This window comes from Anopheles gambiae, chromosome X (assembly GCF_943734735.2).
Source record: "Anopheles gambiae chromosome X, idAnoGambNW_F1_1, whole genome shotgun sequence".
NCBI lineage: Eukaryota > Metazoa > Arthropoda > Insecta > Diptera > Culicidae > Anopheles > Anopheles gambiae.
Window position 1 is genome coordinate 12,190,204 of NC_064600.1, and position 20,911 is coordinate 12,211,114.

General features: G+C 47.6%; 4 protein-coding genes across 6 annotated transcripts; 3 read left to right on the forward strand and 1 right to left on the reverse strand.

The window, feature by feature from the left end:
- Positions 1 to 1,064: 1,064 nt before the first annotated feature.
- LOC1272444 (DDB1- and CUL4-associated factor 7) lies at positions 1,065 to 8,939 on the forward strand. Of its 3 annotated transcripts, none has more exons than XM_003437011.2 (4): positions 1,065 to 1,193; positions 2,211 to 2,560; positions 2,923 to 3,360; positions 4,801 to 8,939. In XM_003437011.2, exons 3-4 carry the CDS (start codon positions 3,170 to 3,172, stop codon positions 5,642 to 5,644), a joined length of 1,035 nt encoding a protein of 344 aa, XP_003437059.1. In that variant the 5' UTR covers positions 1,065 to 1,193; positions 2,211 to 2,560; positions 2,923 to 3,169; the 3' UTR covers positions 5,645 to 8,939. The 3 variants fall into 3 exon arrangements, with proteins under 3 accessions (XP_003437059.1, XP_061519280.1, XP_061519281.1); XM_061663296.1 differs by having other exon boundaries at positions 1,173 to 1,324; XM_061663297.1 differs by lacking the exon at positions 1,065 to 1,193 and adding an exon at positions 1,541 to 2,134.
- On the forward strand, positions 5,710 to 14,081 carry LOC1272425 (aminoacylase-1A). Its single transcript, XM_311208.6, has 4 exons — positions 5,710 to 12,442; positions 12,684 to 13,172; positions 13,251 to 13,438; positions 13,548 to 14,081. Exons 1-4 carry the CDS (start codon positions 12,325 to 12,327, stop codon positions 13,980 to 13,982), a joined length of 1,230 nt encoding a protein of 409 aa, XP_311208.4. The 5' UTR covers positions 5,710 to 12,324; the 3' UTR covers positions 13,983 to 14,081.
- LOC1272423 (uncharacterized) lies at positions 14,065 to 14,882 on the reverse strand. The gene is made up of 2 exons (XM_311209.4): positions 14,518 to 14,882; positions 14,065 to 14,451 (listed from the first exon to the last, which is right to left on the reverse strand). The coding sequence occupies exons 1-2, from the start codon at positions 14,710 to 14,712 to the stop codon at positions 14,098 to 14,100; spliced, it is 549 nt and encodes a 182-aa protein (XP_311209.4). The 5' UTR covers positions 14,713 to 14,882; the 3' UTR covers positions 14,065 to 14,097.
- Positions 14,883 to 17,569: 2,687 nt separating this feature from the next.
- LOC1272416 (tRNA:m(4)X modification enzyme TRM13 homolog) lies at positions 17,570 to 19,183 on the forward strand. The gene has a single exon (XM_311210.6). It carries the CDS (start codon positions 17,858 to 17,860, stop codon positions 19,154 to 19,156), a length of 1,299 nt encoding a protein of 432 aa, XP_311210.5. The 5' UTR covers positions 17,570 to 17,857; the 3' UTR covers positions 19,157 to 19,183.
- Positions 19,184 to 20,911: the final 1,728 nt, after the last annotated feature.

Here is a 20,911-nt window from a genome sequence, read left to right on the forward strand (position 1 = left end):
GATCAAAGTAGCTCATTTGACCCAGTCAACCTACAGTAGAACGTCGATTATCCGGGGGCGGATTAACCGGCGGGCGGTTTAACCGTGCCCATAAATGTGACAGTTGTTCAAGCGTACAGCGAACATTTGCAGCGTTAGCCAAGTGGGCAACCATTTTTTTGTACAGCTCTGTAGTGTCTAGTGGTGTTTTCGAAATTCATTTTTGTTCATGAACAGTTGTAAAACCTATAGTTATTGATTAAAATAATATTCTACTAACGATTAATAGATTGATTCAAAGTAAATTAATCATAAAACTAGTGTATTTTATAATTTTTATATGAATTTGACATTTCTTGGACCATTATCCGTGCAAATCGATTAACCGGCAACCGTCCGGTCCCGAGCTACCCGGATAATCGACGTTCTACTGTATATGTTTTTAATTTAAAAACTTAAAAGGTGTTCAAATTTATGTTTCTGAGTTTTTAATTAATCTGGGTCGTAAACAAACTGGATAATTCGTTTGTTTCGGATGAAACAGAAATGTCGCGCGAGACAAGTAGCTCTGTTTGCTAAATTGAGCTACTTTTTGTCGCTCTGTGTCTATTTGTACGGTAAGTCCGAGAGCTACATTTCTGCACTGTACAGGCGGTCCCCGAGATACACGGTACCTCTTATACGCGGATTCGGAGATACGCGGTTTTCTAAATTTGATAATTCTTTGAGCAAATTGTACTGATTTGACACATCAATTTGAAATTGCCAAATAATTTCCGTTTTGATCAAATGTTAAAAACTATTTCAAATGGTTTAAAACTGTTATATTCAGTAAGAATCATATCAACTAATTCATAAAGTAACTTTAATCTCCCCCTACTTGCAAAATTACACGAACATTACTGATATTTTAGCTGGAAATCACGAGATTCGACTTACGCGGAAATTCGAGATACGCTGTATTTTGTGGCCGTTTTCGGTCCCCATTAACCGTGTATCTCGGGGACCGCCTGTAGTAGGCCCTGCACTCTTCACCATGCTAGTGTGACCACACCTGGCCGGTCAGTACGCTTCACTGCAACGCTTCGGCAGACGGTGCGCGCCCCCTAGCGGCGGATCCCCGGAACCACTGCCCGCTGCGTGCGAAGCGTCAAGCGTTGCGAAATCTGTCAAAAACACGGTACGGCTGGGTGAAGTCATACTAGAGCGCAAAGGTAATAAGGGAGGGGGACAAAAAAGGGAACCAAATAGCCAGTGAAAAACTTACTTTAGTTAATGAAAACTATCACACGTGCGTGCGTGCAAGCGTTCCCCCGGCCGGGACAGTGTCTGTCCTTCCGCACCGGTACGTACCTCCGTGGCACCCGGGGTGGAAGATGCAAACACACGCATCACCACCACCACCCGCTCCACCACGGCCAGAGACGAGCCCGAGCGAGGTTGATGCGCTCCGAGGATGCGCCACCGCAGTAGCCGGGAGTGGGAAGAGTGTGAATCGATTGCGGCTGTCTTTTGTCTGGCCTGGGGCAGACAACGTTTCTCGCACTATCAACAAAACGGCAAAACTAATTCCACCATCACCAGCTCGATCCACCACCCCCGCTCGCCTCCTCCGATTGGTCACAATCAATCAACCAACACCACCGAACACACACACACACACACACACGCGCGCCGTTACGAAGCGCATTGGTGGAGGTGTTGTTGTTGTTGTTTTTGTGTGTGTGTGCGACAAAGGCGGCACGATCAAAACAAGATGAATCAACGGTGAAACCCCCCTGCCCCCGCATCCCATCCCCATCTTGGCCTGCAGAATGTGTGTTGCATTTATTCGTCCTACGAGGCAGCTTGTTCTTGCCGGCGGAGAATTTATACTTCCAGTTGCCAGTTGGTGGTCGGTGTTGTTATTTGTTTTGCTTCTAGCGACTTTGGGGCGTTTCGATTCGTCTCTTTGTTGGTGGTGAAAAGCGGCATCCAAACGAAGCTGCCGTCGAGCTTAAAGGAAACAGCCGGACACTGCAAACATTTTGTTCCCTTGCTTGCGTTTAGGCATTGAAGAAAAACTCTCCCCCAGCGCCTGTAACAGCTCCTCTGTCTGTCTGACATTGCCGTTCGATGTGGCTCAGTATAGTGTCATGTCATTGTGAATGATATTGTAAAAGTGCAAAGATTGTCCTTCTAGCCAGTGCCATTATTAACCCCATGTTTTGTTTTCCAACTTTTCCTTTAAGGGTGCAGCGTGACCGGTTAGCTTTTCCTGCTCCTTTTCGGTCCCGGTCCCGGTCATCGGCTGTACGTTCGTCGCTTGTACCGCTCCGCAAGCGTAGGCATCACCGCATGCGTCAGCAGCAGCACGGGAGCAACGGAAACAGTGAAGCATCACCACGCGCACCCACCTGACAAACACACCCGCAACCCGCAGAGCCGAGGGCAGCAGAGCCGTGCCGTGGCAGAGAGAGAGAGCGTGTGTGTGTGTGTGTCTGTCTGTTTTTTGTTGTTGTTGAGATATTTATGGTGCTTCGAATCCAAGTTCGAACCGATCGCAAAAACCCGATATAAATAGGTTTGCGCGCGCTACCGGGTGAGTAAAAAAAAAACAACCTTTCTGCTCTTCCGTCATATCCTCTCCCGCTTCCCCTCATAGCCCCTTCAGTTCTAATTGTGTTGCGATGAAAAACCTGAAAGTTATCAGATCGCGGGCGTTCAGGAAAATCACCTACACACACACACACACACATGCACGAACTCGAATGCACTTTGGGTGGTACGCGCGGCGTACATTGCATCCGAGGAATTTGGGTGCATTTGCAGCACAGTGACACACGTCGCGTCGTGCAATCGGGTTTTCGCTTTAGAACCAAACAAAAAAAAAAAACAGCAAAAAGCCTTTTAAAAAGTCAACTTCCAAATGGATAACCTGCGACGTATCATTCATCTTTCCAGGGACTTTCCGGTGGACGGGGCGGTAGAGGAGGACGCACCGGGCAGCCTAGACGACGCGTGCACCACCACGAGTGGGAGCATCATCCGTTCCTCCGCGCCGAGGACGGTTGTTGCCCCGTCCTCGTTCTCCGGCTTTACCGCACACCGGGGCGACGAAACCCGCCGGCAGCTGGAGCAGCAGCAGCAGCAGCAGCAACCGGAGCAGCCAACCGTGCACGACCGGTTACGGCCCGCGCCGCCAAGAAGCATGTCCGGCACGACGGGCAAGCGCAAGGAGATCTACAAATATCTCGCCCCATGGCCGCTCTACTCGATGAACTGGTCGGTGCGGCCGGACAAGCGCTTCCGGCTCGCCCTCGGCAGCTTCGTCGAGGAGTACAACAACAAGGTGCAGATCATCAGCCTAGACGAGGACACGAGCGAGTTCAGCGCGAAAAGGTATACACACACACACGTACACCAAACGCGGTCGGTCGAGTTTTTGTTTTGTTTTTGGTTTTATTTTGTAGTGCTGTGTAGTGCAGAGTTCGGCCAAAGACCGCAAAATCCATTTGGCCGGCAGGAACAAAGGCAATAGAACGTTTAGCGAATGATTTCATTGTAGAAGATGTTTTGTTTTTTGCAGACTTTTCCATCGAGCCTTTGTCACGGTTTGGCAACCAACAAGTTGCATTACAGGGTGCATTACAAGCCACTTTCGAATGTGCACATCATTATTCACCGCCTACAAGATGTTTGTCAACAGCTGTCAAATGTTGTATATCCATCACAACAAAATTTCAGTTCTTACACATGATTTTCAACACATCACAAACAACTGTCAGACTCGATCCAGTTCGAGACGTGTTGAAAATCATGTGGAAGAATTCAAACATTATTGTGATGCAAATACAACATTTGACAGCTGTCAACATCTAGCAAGCAATGAAAAATGTTGTAGACATTGGAACTTGCCTCGGAAAACCCTGTAAATCTATATAGGGTTTTTCAAGTCGGTTTCGAATTTAAACGTTGCTATTCACCTCCTGCAAGATGTGTTGTTCACCTCCTGCAATACGATAGAGTCAAGGAAGTGTCGCACAACTATGAAAATCTCTGGAAAACCCTGTATCATGACATGGTGGTCAAAAGGAAGTTTTAGCAGCTTCGAACATTTTCCCCAGAGGAAAATCAGCCGTTGCTGTACCTAGAATTGTGGAATACAGATGGATGAACGTGAGCTTCGTCATATTTTGAATGCTCTATATTGATTTTTTTTGTTTGCATCGTATGCCATTCAAACAAATTCAGCTTTCTGATTTCACCCATTAACACTTTGACCGTCACCCTTGTACCGCGATGGATATTAAAATTCAAAGCAGGAGATGAATTAAACCACTGGTTTATCCAAATAGGGATTATTTTTCGTTCGGCATGCTAATGTAGCAGTTGTTAGAACGAGAAGTTTATCGATTTTGATTCGGGGGTGTTTGACATAGAAGTTAACATAATCACGATTTTGTAACAGCTCTACAAATACCGTACTTAACGGGTAAGATCTTGCGTCACGAGCAATTTCATTCGTGTACGGGATACATTTTTTGGTAGCTATTCTGACATCTAGATCACGAACGGTTCTTCTATTTGGCGTAAATGTCCTACGAGGACATGAACATTGAGCATTTCTTTAATTTTGATTATCGCTCAGGCAAATGAGTTTCGATGCTGAATCACGAAATCACTGTTTCTTTGCTAGAAAATGCAAGAAAAGCCGAATCGGATAAAGATACTGAACTCATCATAAATTTATATAGAATCATAACGATTCAAGTAAGCACTTTCTCTTGCTCCATCTGTAACACATTCCTATCTACGCTTTACGCTCATCCTCTCTCCCAGCACGTTCGACCATCCCTATCCGACGACCAAGATCATGTGGATACCGGACTCGAAGGGCGTGTATCCGGATCTGCTCGCGACCAGCGGCGACTACCTGCGGCTGTGGCGGGCCGGTGAGCCCGACACCCGGCTCGAGTGCGTGCTGAACAACAACAAAAACAGTGACTTCTGCGCCCCGCTCACCTCGTTCGACTGGAACGAGGTCGACCTGAACCTGGTCGGCACGTCCTCGATCGATACGACCTGCACGATCTGGGGGCTCGAGACGAGCCAACCGCTCGGGCGCGTCAACCTCGTCTCCGGCCACGTCAAGACGCAGCTGATCGCGCACGACAAGGAGGTGTACGACATTGCGTTTTCGCGGGCGGGCGGTGGCCGCGACATGTTCGCGTCGGTCGGCGCCGATGGCAGCGTGCGCATGTTCGACCTGCGCCACCTGGAGCACTCGACCATCATCTACGAGGATCCGGCCCACACGCCGCTGCTGCGGCTCGCGTGGAACAAGCAGGACCCGAACTACCTCGCGACGGTCGCGATGGACAGCTGCGAGGTGATCATACTGGACGTGCGCGTCCCGTGCACCCCGGTCGCCCGGCTCAGCAATCATCGCGCGTGCGTGAACGGTATCGCGTGGGCACCGCACAGCTCCTGCCACATCTGTACGGCGGGCGACGACCACCAGGCCCTGATCTGGGACATCCAGCAGATGCCGCGACCGATCGAGGACCCGATCCTCGCGTACACCGCGGCCGAGGGCGAGGTCAACCAGATACAGTGGGGCGCCACCCAACCGGACTGGATCGCGATCTGCTACAAAACGGCGTGCGAAATACTGCGCGTCTAAGGCCGTTCCCTCTGTTAGGCTTTTAGCGGTTGTTTTTAGTTTTTACAATTTTTTTTTCCATTGCAAACCCATTACTATCCAATTTATGCTTTAGGTAGTTTTTTTTTTTTTTTTTTGGTTAGTTTACACTAGATTAATTTACATCCACGCCGCGGTACACACGCGGTGCTGGAACGAAATTTGTACATTTGCTTGGTTTGATGAGTCTAAACCATTCCTTTAGCCCCCCCCCCCCTCCCTCTTCCCCCTTCCCCTTCCTGTGCGCTACAGCAGGCTCCAACCTGCGCGCACAACCACGTGTCACCATTGTCTAGCTTTGGTAGCGAGAGATTCAAACCTTACCTGCTAATGAATTTGAATGCGAATTATTGTTTATTGGAAAAGAGTAGCTTTTATTTACACCAACAACGGCATCATGCCATGCACCGCCACATACTCAATGCGCGCACCCCCTCTACGCAGCATCAATACGCAAAAAGACATGTTTGACACGGAGTGTACGAACGAACGTATAGGTTAAGCAGCTTCCTGCGCTAGCTTTACACTTACACAGCTGGGCGGGAAAAGCATTCTTTCACGCTTCCACTCCTCCTCCAACACACTGTGCTGTATCATTTACGCATCGGAAGGCAAGGGCGATATTTCGTAGAGGTAGCTTTTGCATACCGCAGTCGCTGGAAACCTGACAAACGGCGAACCCTTCAAATGAGCCTAATTTGAATAATCGTGCAACAGTTAGAATACGCAATCCGGTATGAAAATTCACTGCACCCTTCCTCCAGGGGGGGTGTCGTTTCAATCGTAATTATTTTCTTTTTTTATGTACTTACTTATTGCTTAAATGGAGATACTTCTCTATTGTCGAGAGCAACCCGTGTAATCAGGAGTCGTAGCTAAACCTTCCCTTGTAGTGCTAAAAAAGGAGAACCAACTGGCTCCCTTCAGGGTTTTCCGGGGTTCTCTCTAGTCCAGGTTTCACTGTGCTACCCCCGCTGCATAGTTTGTTAGGTGTATGTTTAGGATTTTTTTTTAAATGTTTTGTAATACTTTCTTAAAAAAAATGTGCAACTTTTATCGCAAAACCCCATATATCCTTGCCGCCCTCTTTTCCTGGTGTAATACAGTTAGGGAATAGTTCCAATTACTGAACGGCGCAAATGCAAACAGCAAACACGGGAGGGTTTTGAGCGGGCGAACACCGAAAACAATCAACCTTTCCACTGTACTGCTCATAGGCAGCTATTTTGTTTTAAATTATTTTCCTAATTTTCGACAATCGCGTGTCCGGGCAGCACTCCCCCCCAGTACGCGTGTGCGTGGAGCCTAGTGGTACAACGCCGAGAACGGTTTAACCTGCCAAATCGCTGCTTTTTTTTTAAATCATTGAGCGATTTTGGGGTTATTTCAGAACGGCCTGTGTGTTGATAGTGTTGGAGGAATACCAAAAACAACAGAAAAATGCAACGGCTTTTTCCCCCTGCTGAAGCTATATACTTTACTCGACGGCCTAGCGATAGAAAAATCAAACCGTAAAAGGAAAGCGTGTCCGTTTTGGTTCGATGCTTCAGGTGTTTCATCCTCCCTGCGCTGTCCTTGCAGGGTTTTCCTTGTCACTTTCGAATGTGCACATCATTATTCACCGTCTGCAAAATGTTTTCCACAACTGTCACATATTGTGTATTGACATCACAAGAAAACTTCAGTTCTTACACATGATTTAAGAGTGATCCAATGGTCGAGTCGTCAACTCGAACGATTCAATAACATGCGCGCCATGGGTTCAAGTCCCTAATGGGGACCGTCCCCCTGTAGCAAGGATGTGACGACTATACGCGTCTGTGTTTACGTTTAAGAGCCTGTGAAGGCCGGCATGTCCGCGTAGGACGTTACGCCAAGCAGTAGAGGAAGAAGACGATTTTCAACACATCACAAAGAGAACTGTCTCAAACTCAATGCAACTTTGAGATGTGTTCAAAATTATGTGGAAGAACTGTGATATTTTATCGTGTTTTTCAATACAATATGTGACAGCTGTTGAAAAACATCTTGAAGGCGGTAAATAATGAAGTTCACATTCGAAAGTGACTTGGAAAAACCCTGTACCTTTCGTGTAATACTACACTTTGTAATACTGAAGCAAGCGCATCTACTTGATGGACACACACACACACACACACACACACACACACACACACACACACACACACACACACACACACACACACACACACACACACACACACACACACACACACACACACACACACACACACACACACACACACACACACACACACACACATATACATACGGGGTTTTCCAAGTCACTTTCGAATGTGCACATAATTATTCACCATCTCCGAGATTTTTTTCAACAGTCGTCAAATGTTGTATATCCATCACAACAAAATTTCAGTTCTTACACTTGATTTTCAACACATCACCAAGAACTGTCAAACCTCAAACCAACTTGAGACGTGTTGAAAATCATGTGGAAGAATTGAAAAACTATTCAGATGCAAATGCAACGTTTGACAACTGTTGAAAAACATGTTGGAGGCGGCGAATAATGATGTGCACATTCGAACGTAGCTCGGAAAACCCTGTAAAGGTGTATCATTATACTCAATTATTTAAACATGGGCGTAAGAAAAGTAATAAGAATAGAAGAAGAAGAAAAAAAACACAAACGATGGGATTATATTTCTCTAGTATTGGGTGTTGTAGGTTAATATGTTTCTTTTTTGTTTTTACTTTTACTATCAAGGCCAGAGCGTCCTATTATTGCACTGTAATGCCGTGCATCGCACAGATATGCAACGTGGTCTGGAACCTAAAGGATAGCCTAATATAATACTGTAGTGGGCAAGGTGTTGTGCTCTAATAGGATGGCAAAAAAAAAACACACACACACACCCATGCTAGCTGATTATATGTATACATATAATTGTGGATTATTTAAGATTACTTTAAGTGTAATGGCAACACACAATGCTGGTGGTAGTATGGCGAGCCAGATTTGTGTGCACCCACGGACTCACGAAAAAAAAGAAAACTTACAACAAAAAAGAGGGACGATTTTGTGAAAAGAAGATGATGAAGAAGAGGAGGAAAAAACGTTGTGAAACACAAGCGAATCGGCCAGAGAAAGGGGGCAAAAACACTGTAACTGTAACGAGCAAAAACTGCGCAAAACGTAAAGGGGCACACCTAAGGGCGCTCTATGCCTTAAATGTATAGCAATGATGCTTTTCGGGATGGCATCGTTTTGATCACACACATAGGGGGGGGGGGGGAGGGAAAAAACGAAGAAAACAAAACAACAAACCAATCAGAACCAGCTACAAAATGTTGGCTTTACATTTCAAACAAGGACATTACACATTCGTCATCAATTTCCACTCTCGCGTTCACTTCACTTACGTGTACTCTCCTGCATATACCTATAGTGTACCGGCCCCGGGCTGAAAGTTACATTAAAGTAGCGAAAGTACTTTCACATACAACTGTTCATCATCAACTGACTGATTACATTTTTTTTTGCGTTTAAACACAGTTTGTATTTTAGTCAAAGTGTTTGTACCTTTCTCCGTTTTTTTTGAAGGGATATGAGGGCTCCGTTGTTTTAAACTTATTTTGAAATCAACGACTCCCTCATGTCTACCCCTTTTTTGTTTGATGATTTCTTCAGCCGCTGTATTTATCGTTTATACGCATTTTTATGCTACCCAGTTTGGTCATTTACCAATATTTAACAGCGGTGACACTGACTGTGCCGCTTCACCAGATTCCGGAAGAGTGGAATTGGCAGCTGGCAATCGCACGATAGGCAAGAATTGCGGCGAATTCTCCGGACCAAGCGTGACTAGGGAGGATGTGGTTGTGGTCAGCAAATATTGTAACCTTTTGCTTATACAACGCTTAGTAGACCCACGGAGCACGAAATGCGCACAGCATCAAGTGAACTGTACTGGCACTCGGACTCTAACCGATAGCAAACTCACCTCACGTGGGGGAGGGAGAGGGCACTTTTGTACGCATTTCGTCAAAACGCATTTTCGTAACGATGCGAGTGGGTTATTCGGTTTTCCCCTTTCGACGCTATTTTAAGACATAATTCTCTTAAATCTCTAGTCTAGTCTACAGCTGATTTGGCTGGATCCAGCTTTTTGGACCACTCGCCGGGTGGATTTTTTTTTGTTGTTGTTGCTAAAGTTGATCCCTTCATCTACGGTCACGTCCATGATGCATACATATGATGCTAACGATCACACAGGGAACGTATGTTAAGTTCGTACATTGCCTAAAATAAAATCAGTAGTACACCACCAACATTGACACATGGGCCGACTTGAGGAAAACGAAAAAAAAAGGAAACCCTAACTCATTAGTATGCATAGCAATATAAGAATTTGAATGTATGTGAAACCAGGCAAGCAAATAATAATTTATAATGCGCAGAGTAGGTACGAAGAGGAACCAGAACAGAACCCGGTACATGTAAGCAAATTAATAACGAAATAAATAAAACAAAAATATGAAGAAAAAAAAACACACTTACAAAACTAAGCCAAACAACAAACAGACAAAACTGTAGTCCTTCAAAACGAACACAAAACAAAAAGAGAGAACGCAATAAAACATAACAAAAGTAAACAACACAAAACGGTAGGGCTAAACAGAAAAAAAAAATGCATTCTAAACGGTGAGGACGAACATTTGGGCGAAAGAGAGCAAAACAAAAAAAAAAACAAGGAGTAACAATTTACGATTAAAATAAAGATTTTCTAAATGCAACTCAACGTGCTTGCGTGTGATGCGGCGGAATGCCATACACCGTGGGGCGTTGTATAACGACCCCGAGGTATATATATATTTAAATATTTTTAGACCGTCATTTGCAATCGTTCCTTCCGTTCTGCGATAAAACCAAGGCCGGCTCCAAGTTTGTGGTTTTGTATTTTCGCTCTATCCGTTGTGGTTTTGTTTTGATTTGGTTGCTTGTGACTTTGTTTTTCTCTTCTCAATGCATTTTTACAACGATTTCACACGATCGTTGAATTCTCACGATCGTTGCCGGGCCTGTTGAGGGCGCGCCACCACACACATATTACGCCACACATGCGCCTCCCCCCACCCATTCCGACCGTCCCGCTTGGTTACGCGTTTTATCAGCCGAGATTACTGCGTGTAGATGTCCCCAGTTGTCCGGAGTGGATTATCATTTCTTTAACGGAGCAACAAGTTGCGAGTGGATAATCACACCGGAGGGGGTGTTTGGGGACTGCCGGCAGGAGTAGGATGAGATGCAGCTTGTTGGGATGGTATCATGACCAGCAAAGAACCGTCGGTTCTACCGCTATCTGCATGGCGATAAGGGAAGCAATCCGTTGAGTCTTATTTAAAGCGGTTTGATAAGGCAATGCGAAAAGGTTTGGTTTTGGATAAATTGCGAAACCATTGCGATCATGCACGAGGAACAAGTAATAAAAGGCTCCAGGGATTTTGGGATACACATTTGTAAGCCTAGCGGCATCACGTCTACCAAAGACGTTGAAGTCGCCTGGAACCATGCAATACAGTTTAAGGAATCACAGGTCGTGATTCTTGCAAGGATCTTTGCAAAGCGGTTGCTTTTTTACTGGTTTGTTTTCCTCATCTTATAATTTCTGTAAGTTTCCTGATCATTCAGAACCTTACCTGTAGTATTCAGTATGGTAGGTCTGAGAAGATAATATTGTACATGAAATTGGAGGAGTTTAGTCTGTAGGTCCACAGATTAAGTAGAATCAATTCTGGCGAAGTTCAGAATGCCAGAGCCTAAGCCAGTTGTGATTGTACCATGATACCAGGTACTAGCTTCCTCAGATTCGTGCATATCTTCAAACAATTTAATCTCCAACACTGGCAAGCAAGTCCCCAAAGCCAAACAGAAACAAAAAAAAAACAATCTGATATCAGAGACTGAGACTCTCGCCACGTTGCCCGTAACCGTCATTGCACACGAAACCACTAAAACGGGTGATATGTAAGGTCTCCCTCCTGTAAACGAGATGAAGAGAGTTGGACGGAGAAAGTCTAGGTACTGGCCGTGCCTCTACTATCAGTTGCGATGGAGAGCATCCCACACACTCACATGAAAAATGGGCGATTGTTCCAGCTTCTCAGCAGATCCCCCCCTCTTCTGCTGCTACTGCTGCTGAACAGATGAGAGAGAGTCCGAGAGGAACGGGAAGCGAGCGGGTAGCCACCAACGCAACAACAGATAAACAACAACGCTCCCGAGATAACGTGCGATACAATTGCAAGGCGAGAGAGTAAGCGAGAGCAGCGGAGGGCTTGTTTGAGAATGTGTATGGTGCTGGAGGGAGCGCTTAGCTTTAAAAACGAGATAACGAGACTCGATCGCAGACGCTCGGGGGATAGAGGGATTGTGTCGCCTCACGCTGCGTCCAATAAAACGTGTTTGCACCGACCAGATCCAGACCATTTGCAGTTTTCCTCTCGGTGCCGATAGTGAAGCCGAGCGCTCTATCACCGCAGCTCAGCTGGTTTTGGGTGACAGTGCTGTGTTTGTTGTGCTTCTATTAATAATTACACCCGTCTGGTAGCTGATCGGCCGCAAAGGAGAGCAGTGAACAGCTTCAACATATCAAACGCGATCAATCAACCTCTTCGCCATGTGTGAGGCCGGTTCCGACTGTAGCAAGAAGTATCAGGAGTGGGAGTCGAACGAGGAGATTCAGCTGTTTCGCGAATATCTGCGCATTCCAACGGTGCATCCGAATGTGAACTACGGTACGGGGAACCGCATGGTGGAAAGGGAGAGGTGGGCGGTGGCACTTCAAAGGCCGTCAGATTGACACAAATCACGCAGCAAGCTAAATTGAACCTAATTCGCTTAATCTAAAACAATTCCGAGCGGATGTGAGTGCCGTCTCTGGAGTGCCGTCCGCTCTCTCCCCTCCCTTCCGTAGCGATTGGGTTGTGAAAAAAACCTATTAATCCCCGGTACAACCCCACCGCTCTTTCACTTCAGACGAGTGCGTTGAATTTCTGAAGCGCCAGGCGGCGTCGCTCGATCTGCCGGTGCGCGTGATCGAGGTGAACCCGCGCAAACCGATCGTGATCATCACGTGGGAGGGTACGGCCCCGGAGCAGAAATCGATCATACTGAACTCGCACATGGACGTGGTGCCGGTGTACCCGGAGCGCTGGACCCACGCACCGTTCGGGGCGGAGATGGACCACGAGGGGCGCATCTATGCCCGGGGCGCCCAGGACATGAAGTGCGTCGGCATGCAGTTCCTGGCCGCGATCCGGGCGATGCGCCGGGACGGCGTGCGGCTGAAGCGCACCATCCACGCCACGTTCGTGCCGGACGAGGAGATCGGCGGCAAGCTCGGGATGATGGAGTGGGTGCACAAGGAATCGTTCCGCGAGCTGAACGCGGGCTTCTCGATCGACGAGGGCATCGCCGGGGAGGGCGAAACCTACCCGCTGTTCTACGGCGAGCGCAGCGTGTGGCGTAAGCAGAGTGGCACGCGCCGTTGGGTCGAACGGGCAGTTTTTAATAGGGTTTCTTGTTCCCGTTGTTTCGCTTCAGATGTGTATTTCAACATATCCGGCACACCGGGCCACGGGTCGCTGCTGCTCAAGGGTACGGCGGGGCAGAAGGCGCACTACATCATCGACAAGCTGATGCGGTTCCGCGAGAACGAGGTGAAGCGGTTGGAAAACAATCCGGACTTTACGATCGGCGATGTGACCACGGTCAACATCACGCTCATGAAGGTGGGTTTGGCAAGGCAGCGCCTGTTTGGGTGGGCAGCTTCAGCCGCGAGTCTTACACTGACCGCACACCGTTGTGGTGCGACTCTTTGTTTTCCTCTCCCCCAAACAGGGCGGTGTGCAGGAAAACGTGGTCCCGCCGGAGCTGTCGGTTTGCTTCGACATTCGGCTGGCGGTCGACGTCAACCATCTGGAGTTTGAGAACCAGCTGCTGGACTGGTGCCGGGAGGCGGGCGGCGGCATCGAGCTCGAGTACGACCAGAAGTGCCCGTACGTGAAGCCGACCAAGCTGGACGGCTCCAACATCTACTGGGTCGCGTTCAAGGACGCGCTGGACGAGCTCGGGCTGCAGGTGAAGCCGCAGATCTTCCCCGGCGGCACCGACAGCCGGTACATCCGCGGCATCGGCATCCCCGCGATCGGCTTCTCGCCGATGAACCACACGCCCGTGCTGCTGCACGACCACGACGAGTTTCTCAGGGCGGACACGTACCTCGAGGGCATCCGCATCTATCGCAAGATCATCGCGAACGTAGCGAACGCGTAGCGCGTTCCTCTGCCTGTCTGTTTGTTTTTGCCGTTTGCCTTCACCCACAGCATTTACAGTAACGAATAAACGAATCCTCGAATGGGAGGGTGCAGCGAAGCCAGCGAGCCAGCATTTATTTCAGCAGCTCGTCAATGTACGCACCGGTCATTAGATCCGCATCCGAAAGCTCGAACAAGCGCTTCATTTCGTCCACTATCGACTGGCCCTGGGCGAGCGTTTGCTCCGGCTCCAGCACGACCTCGAACTCCATGAAGTGACCCAACGATTCCACCACGTCCAGATGGATGCGCGTTTGGCCGTGCAGGAAGAGGAGCCGCCGCTTGTTTAGCCGCCCCCGCACGCCGACCGTTTCGGCGAGGATCTGCTCCAGCAGGGCCGGTTCGGCGACGTCCATCTTGGAGTAGAGCGACAGCTTCGGGCCGGCCACGTCCGACCGGTCGTAGCTGATGAGCTCGGACGGTTTGTCCTGTTATGTTGGGAGGAGGTTTTGCCGATCAGTTCGTTTCGCTCGGCTCGTTTCGCTTGTGCTTACCTCCAGGTAGCGCAGCTTCAGCCGGCCGGTAGTGGCGTGGAAGAAGACATCCCTCTGCGTGATCACCGTGCCGTCCGCGCCGGTCAGCTGCTTCGCGATCGCGACACGACGCTCGTAGCCCTCCTCGCCGCCCAGCCTTGCCTTCAGCTCCACGTTACGATGCTTGTCCGGGTTGCCCTTGTCGCCTGTGGCCATTGTGAGCGTGCTATGTGTGATCTTGTTTGGAATGTACGAAATACAAAAAATATATATATGCTTCACTGTTTAGCGTCTCGCACGATTAGGGCGCGAAATGTGAAGCCTGCCGGCTTTATTTAAACGTTTGTCAGTTTTGTTCGCGTTTGTTTTGATAGGCCGATCGGATCGGATCGGAGTGGTCGAGATCTCGGAATCGGAACTACCGTGTTCGGGATTGATTCCGGATTGGATTTCAATGCTGGAATCGACTCCGAATTTGGCTCCGGATGGTGAATCGCCTTTGCAAGCAGAATTAGCTCCAGAAATGGACACAGAATCGGTTCCGGAATCCCCCATGAGAACGCTTACAAGTACATTTGAAACCTTTGCGGCTAATACAGCGGTCGAAGCATCCAGTACATTGGAATGCCTTTGCCGAATTGCTAAGATAGGCTTATTACACGGGGGAGGAATACCCCAAATAACCACATTTGCTTAAGCAGCCAATTTTGGCATGCTAAAGGTCGCTACTCGAATTCGCCTTTTGCAAGTACAGTGGAGCGCCGTTTATCCCGGTACCTTTTATCCGGTTTTCCGTTTATCCGTGCTGTTGAGAAATGACAGTTCAATACAAAAGTGACATTGCGTTACGAGGAGGATATTTGAAAAAGCGGTTATAAGAGTATATTGTCATTACAAAAACACTATAATGCATGGCAAATTTTAAATATTCTCTTTGGAAAAACATGAAGTTAGTAAAAACTGGGTTATTTTTATCAAAAAATAAGAAAAAAATCCAAAACATAACCAGGAATTGGTGATAAAATATATCATTTGACTCATTATCCGTGTTATTCGCTTATCCGGGCGAGGTCAAGTCCCGAGAAGCCCGGATAAACGGCGCTTCACTGTAGTTTGCAGTCAAAGTTCCAGGTGAGTCTTTCAAAAAGCGCTTAAGCAGCTTTCTTATCTCAAGTGCCACAAATCCACTAAACGACCACTAAACGGCTTCTAAACGACTCGAGCTCTCAACCTAAACGGAATATAGAAAGACTTCGTTTAGCAGACGGCAAACGACTCATGCATTCTAAAAATAGCAAAAAGCTGGTGGCACCATCTGTTTATGGGATATCCAACCAGTGGGAGCTTCCTCGCTTGGAGAGCTTTCTCATTCCCTCTGTACTGTTGTATGGTTTCGCATTGAAGTTATGCCTCGCTAGAACGTGATATTGCGGCTGCTGCCTGTAAACAAATATCGACGGCTGTTGTCAGACTGAATCTCAAAATGGCAACATGCCAAACGCTAAGAAGACACCTCTCAAGTGCCACATATCCACTAAACGACCACTAAACGGCTTCTAAACGACTCAAGATCTCTACCTAAACGGAATATAGAAAGACTTCGTTTAGCAGACGGCAAACGACTCATGCATTCTAAAAATAGCGAAAAAGCTGGTGGCGCTCTCTGTTGGTGGGATACCCCAACCAGTTGAGCTTCATCGCTTGGAGGAGAGCCCAAGCGCCACAGATTAAGCTTAAACGACTGGAAAATTGAGTATCCATAGAAAAAAAAAATAAAAGCTTCACAGCTTCATTGGTTTGATCAATAGATGGCGTATTACAACTCATAATTATATTGCTAGCCTTTTCTTGCAATGTGTTTCGACAAGTTTCATCTTATCATGACCTATATAGCCTTCTAACTTTCCGAGCAAAAATCTCTATGAATGGTCGTGTGGTCAGATACGCGGGTATCAACACCAACGACCATTACTCAAATCTCACTTGCTTCAGTGCTGGTGGTTTCCATTGGAGTTTAGTATTTAAACAATCGCATCGCCGTTCTAGTTCTAGCGATGCATAACTTCAATGCGAAACCATACAGCAGTACAGAGGAAATGAGAAAGCTCTCCTCCAAGCGATGAAGCTCAACTGGTTGGGTATCCCACAAACAGATGGCGCCACCAGCTTTTTTTTGCTATTTTTAGAATGCATGAGTCGTTTGCCGTCTGCTAAACGAAGTCTTTCTATATTCCGTTTAGGTAGAGAACTTGAGTCGTTTAGAAGCCGTTTAGTGGTCGTTTAGTGGATTTGTGGCACTTGGGAGCTTTCTCATTTCCTCTGTACTGTTGTATGGTTTCGCATTGAAGTTATGCATCGCTAGAACTAGAACGGCGATACGATTGTTTAAATACTAAACTCCAACGGAAACCACCAGCACTGAAGCAAGTGAGATTTGAGTAATGGTCGTTGGTGTTGATACCCACGTATCTTACCACACGACCATTCATATAGATTTTTGCTCAGAAAGTTATAAGGCTATATAGGTCATGATAAGATGAAACTTGTCGAAACACATTGCAAGAAAAGGATAGCAATATAATGATGAGTTGTAATACGCCATCTTATTGATAAAACGAATGAAGCTGTGGAGCTTTCATTTTTTTTTTCTATGGATATTCAATTTTCCAGTCGTTTAAGCTTAATCTGTGGCGCTTGGGTTGCTTGAAAATAAAACACAAAGAAAAATAATCCCCGGCACCCTGGCATAAGGAAGCTGCTTAGGCGCTATTTGAAGGACCACCTGGATCTTTGATACTGTTTATTTTCTGCAAAAGGCGAATTCAAGCAGTGATCTTTAGCTTGCCTAAATTGGCTGCTTAAGTAATTTTGGCTATTTGGGTCCAATCGTTTTAGCGCTTGGGATCTGTCCACACGATCATGATTTTGTTTTGATTTTTGCTCGAAATGTTAGAAAGCCATTGAAGTTATGATCGGTGAGGCTAGGCGCGAAATACATTGCAAGAAAAAGACAGCATTATATCGATGATTAAAAAGCGGCATCTACAGTGCAATCAAGTGCTCGTTTAAGTCCAAACGTCCTTGCTAAAGAATCTATATTCGTGAAGGTTTCAAAATCGATTCCAATTTCGGTTTGTCGGTTCCGATTCCAACGCCAATTCCGGGAACTGATTCCGGACCTACTATCTGGAATCGAATCCATAAAACTTCGAAGCTAGCCGGAATCAATTCCGACCAAAAGCTATCTTTTTCCCATCACTAGTCGGATCAGTGCGGATCAAAAACGTCATAACATTGCCGACCAAAACACACGTTCCCGTGCCGCTGTGTGCCTAGTGATTTGTGTGTCCAGCTCGATGCCATGGGTGACACCGGGCCGGAGTCGGACCCGACGGCCAGCAAGCGGCCGAAACTCCAATCAACCACCGACCAGCCCCAATCAGCCGTGCGGTGTAAATATTTCGTCCAGCGCAAGAAGCGCTACTGCAAGATGACGGTCGGCACCGGGAAGGAGTACTGCGGGGAGCACGAGCCGACCGCCGCCGAGCCGGTGGCCGCCTCCGGTGCCGACCGCATACCCTGCCCGCTCGATCCGAAGCACTCGGTGTCGGCGGCCAAGCTGGAGAAGCATCTGAAAATATGCAACGCTCGTCCGCCGGCCGAGCAGAAGCCGTACCTGGTGCCGGGCATTAACTGTACCTCCTCGGACGACGAGCAGCCGGAGAGAGCGGGCAGGGAGGAGAAGGTGACGAAGCTGGCCGACATACCGCCGGCCGAGCTGCTCGAGCTGATCGGCAAGGTGAGTGCGCTGTACGAGTCGGCCGGACCGCTAATCAAGGAGGAGTCGCCGCGCCACAGCATCCTGGCCGACGAGCTTACGGTGGAGGGGTACGGGCCGCAAACGCTCAAGCATCTGGTGCAGTCGTCCGCCCTGCTCGGGCTGGCCGAGCAGTGCGACTTTCTGCGGCCCGACACCACGTTCGTGGAGTTCGGCGCGGGCAAGGGCCAGGTCGCGTACTGGCTGGCGCGGATCGTGGAAACGGCCCCGCTCGCCCGGTCCGCCGTTCTGCTGGTCGACCGGGCGTCGCACCGGCACAAGAAGGACAACAAGATCGAGACGCGCGAAATCGTGCAGCGGGTGCGGGCCGACATTGCCGATCTGGAGCTGCACCGAGTCGAGCTGATCGAGGCCGGGGCGGGTCGGTGCGGCGTCGTCGGCATCGGGAAGCATCTGTGCGGTGCGGCTACCGATCTGGCGCTGCGCTGCCTGGTGCGCAGTGGCACGAACGGTACGGCGGTGCGGGGCTGTCTGTTTGCGCTCTGCTGCCATCATCGGTGCGATTGGCGCACGTTCGCCGGGAAGCGGTTCCTGCTGGAGAGCGGCATTACGCGGGCAGAGTTCGAGAGCATCGTGCGGATGGTGAGCTGGGCCGTTTGTGGCACGGGACGTAGCCGGGAGCGGCAGCAGGAGGACGACAAGCCGGACCGGTGCGGGCTGACGCGGCCGGAGCGGGAAGCGATCGGGCGGCGGTGCAAACGGCTACTCGACATTGCCCGGCTGCGGTACATGGAGCGCCACGGGTACGAGGCGTCACTCAAGTACTACGTCACGAGCGACGTGACGCTGGAGAATGTGTGTCTGGTGTGTGTGAAGAAATAAAACAGTTCTGCCGACCCTAAAAAAAAACGGTTACGGTTACCTTTTAATTGTTACTGTTGGTCATGCTGACTATCCGTGGGGAGGCTTCGCTCGTCAGGAGAGCGGCCGATTAAAGAATGTTACGGCTAGCGCCGAACAACATGAATCTCCAAGATAAAGTCATCTCTGGTCTTATTTGCCAGACTCAGTGTCGCCGGGAACGTTTAACAGTTCAATTAAAGAACTCATTTTAACGATAGTTACCTACGCAGAACGATTGAGTTGCCGGAACATGTATGGCCACGATACTTAAACATGTCTATTAGCTAAGATCACTTGAGAGCCTTTCATAACTTAAACTATCAAAGGAGAAATTGTGTGTGACCGTAACAGATTTCTCGATTACTCTTAGAAATAAGATAATAATTTTGAAGTCTGCTGTGGAACATCAAAAGAGACACGGAAACATGACACGGATCGCAGTAGTCATCAAATTCGTCAAACCAACTCTCGGAGTTCCAACAACAAGCAATTACGATCTAATTTAAAGTGTATCTCTCTTTTTCATGGATCCCAGTTACCACAGGGATAATGGAAAACGAATAGGCAATGGTAACTCATAGCAACCATACAGAGTATGTAAGCAGCTCGATACCTCATCACATACTCACTGTTAAGTTGAACTCCAAATTAATAACTTTTAACTAGAATCTGTGTGTAATAGTCCAAAATAGTCGGACGTACCAGGAAACATATCATTTATAGCATACATTTTTTTTCCTCAAAAGAACCAACACATCGTTATCGATCCATTTCCCGCCAGGAAATGGTTATACCCGACAATATTTCAAACCCGACTTCCAAAAGTTTCGATTGTAAGAATAGAATATGTCTGATAGACATAAAAGATGACCTCGCGCGATGATCAATCATAAAAAAACACACGTGGACAGAACATTAGAACACTTGCCTTACAGCTTAAACGAACGAATATGAATTACGAATGGATAGGGTATAACAGAGGCAGCTTCAGTTAGTGTGAGTCGTGACCAATTAAGCTTAAAGCAATATTCAAAACTTATCAGGTTATAGGCTCTTGACATCTCTAACGTCGTGTGTCGCGGATTTAAACGAATTCATTAAACATAATTCAAATCTTCGTGGTCGTGTTATTTCCGATCGATGATATCGAAGAACTCTGGACCTCTGAACCTAACATGAAAGAAGAACGAGTGCAACGTGTGCGGGGGAGAACATTTCACATTGGAGATTTCGTCTGGAGTTATTCCTGGAAGTGTTGGAGAAACTAAGTATAAATCGGTCTTGATGTACCTGTATTTTTTGCGAACTTGTTCTCCGTGAAACGGAATGGTGTAAGAATCATGGGTGAATTTAAGGTTTTGTGCACACTGCAAGTTGAAAAGATCGTTTATAAGAATTGGATATTCTTGCACCAATGCTTGAAAAGCGGCGAACGAAATCCCATGGTGCCAAAGCCTCTCAAAACTATACACAGCCAATTCTTGACCAGATCAACTGAAAGGGGTTGACCATGTGAAAAATACAAATATTGCAAACAGACCGAACGGTTCGGTCGAGACTGTGATGGAGATACGGAAGAAGCAAGTCATGAAAATTGCAATGACTCAGTCGTTATATTATTGACAAAACGGAAAATAATGAAGTGGTCGTAGTTCGAAATCCATCGAAAAGGTTATGTGAATTGAGGAAATCCTTCTATGGTGAAGAAACAGGCGAAGCAACATGGTTAACACA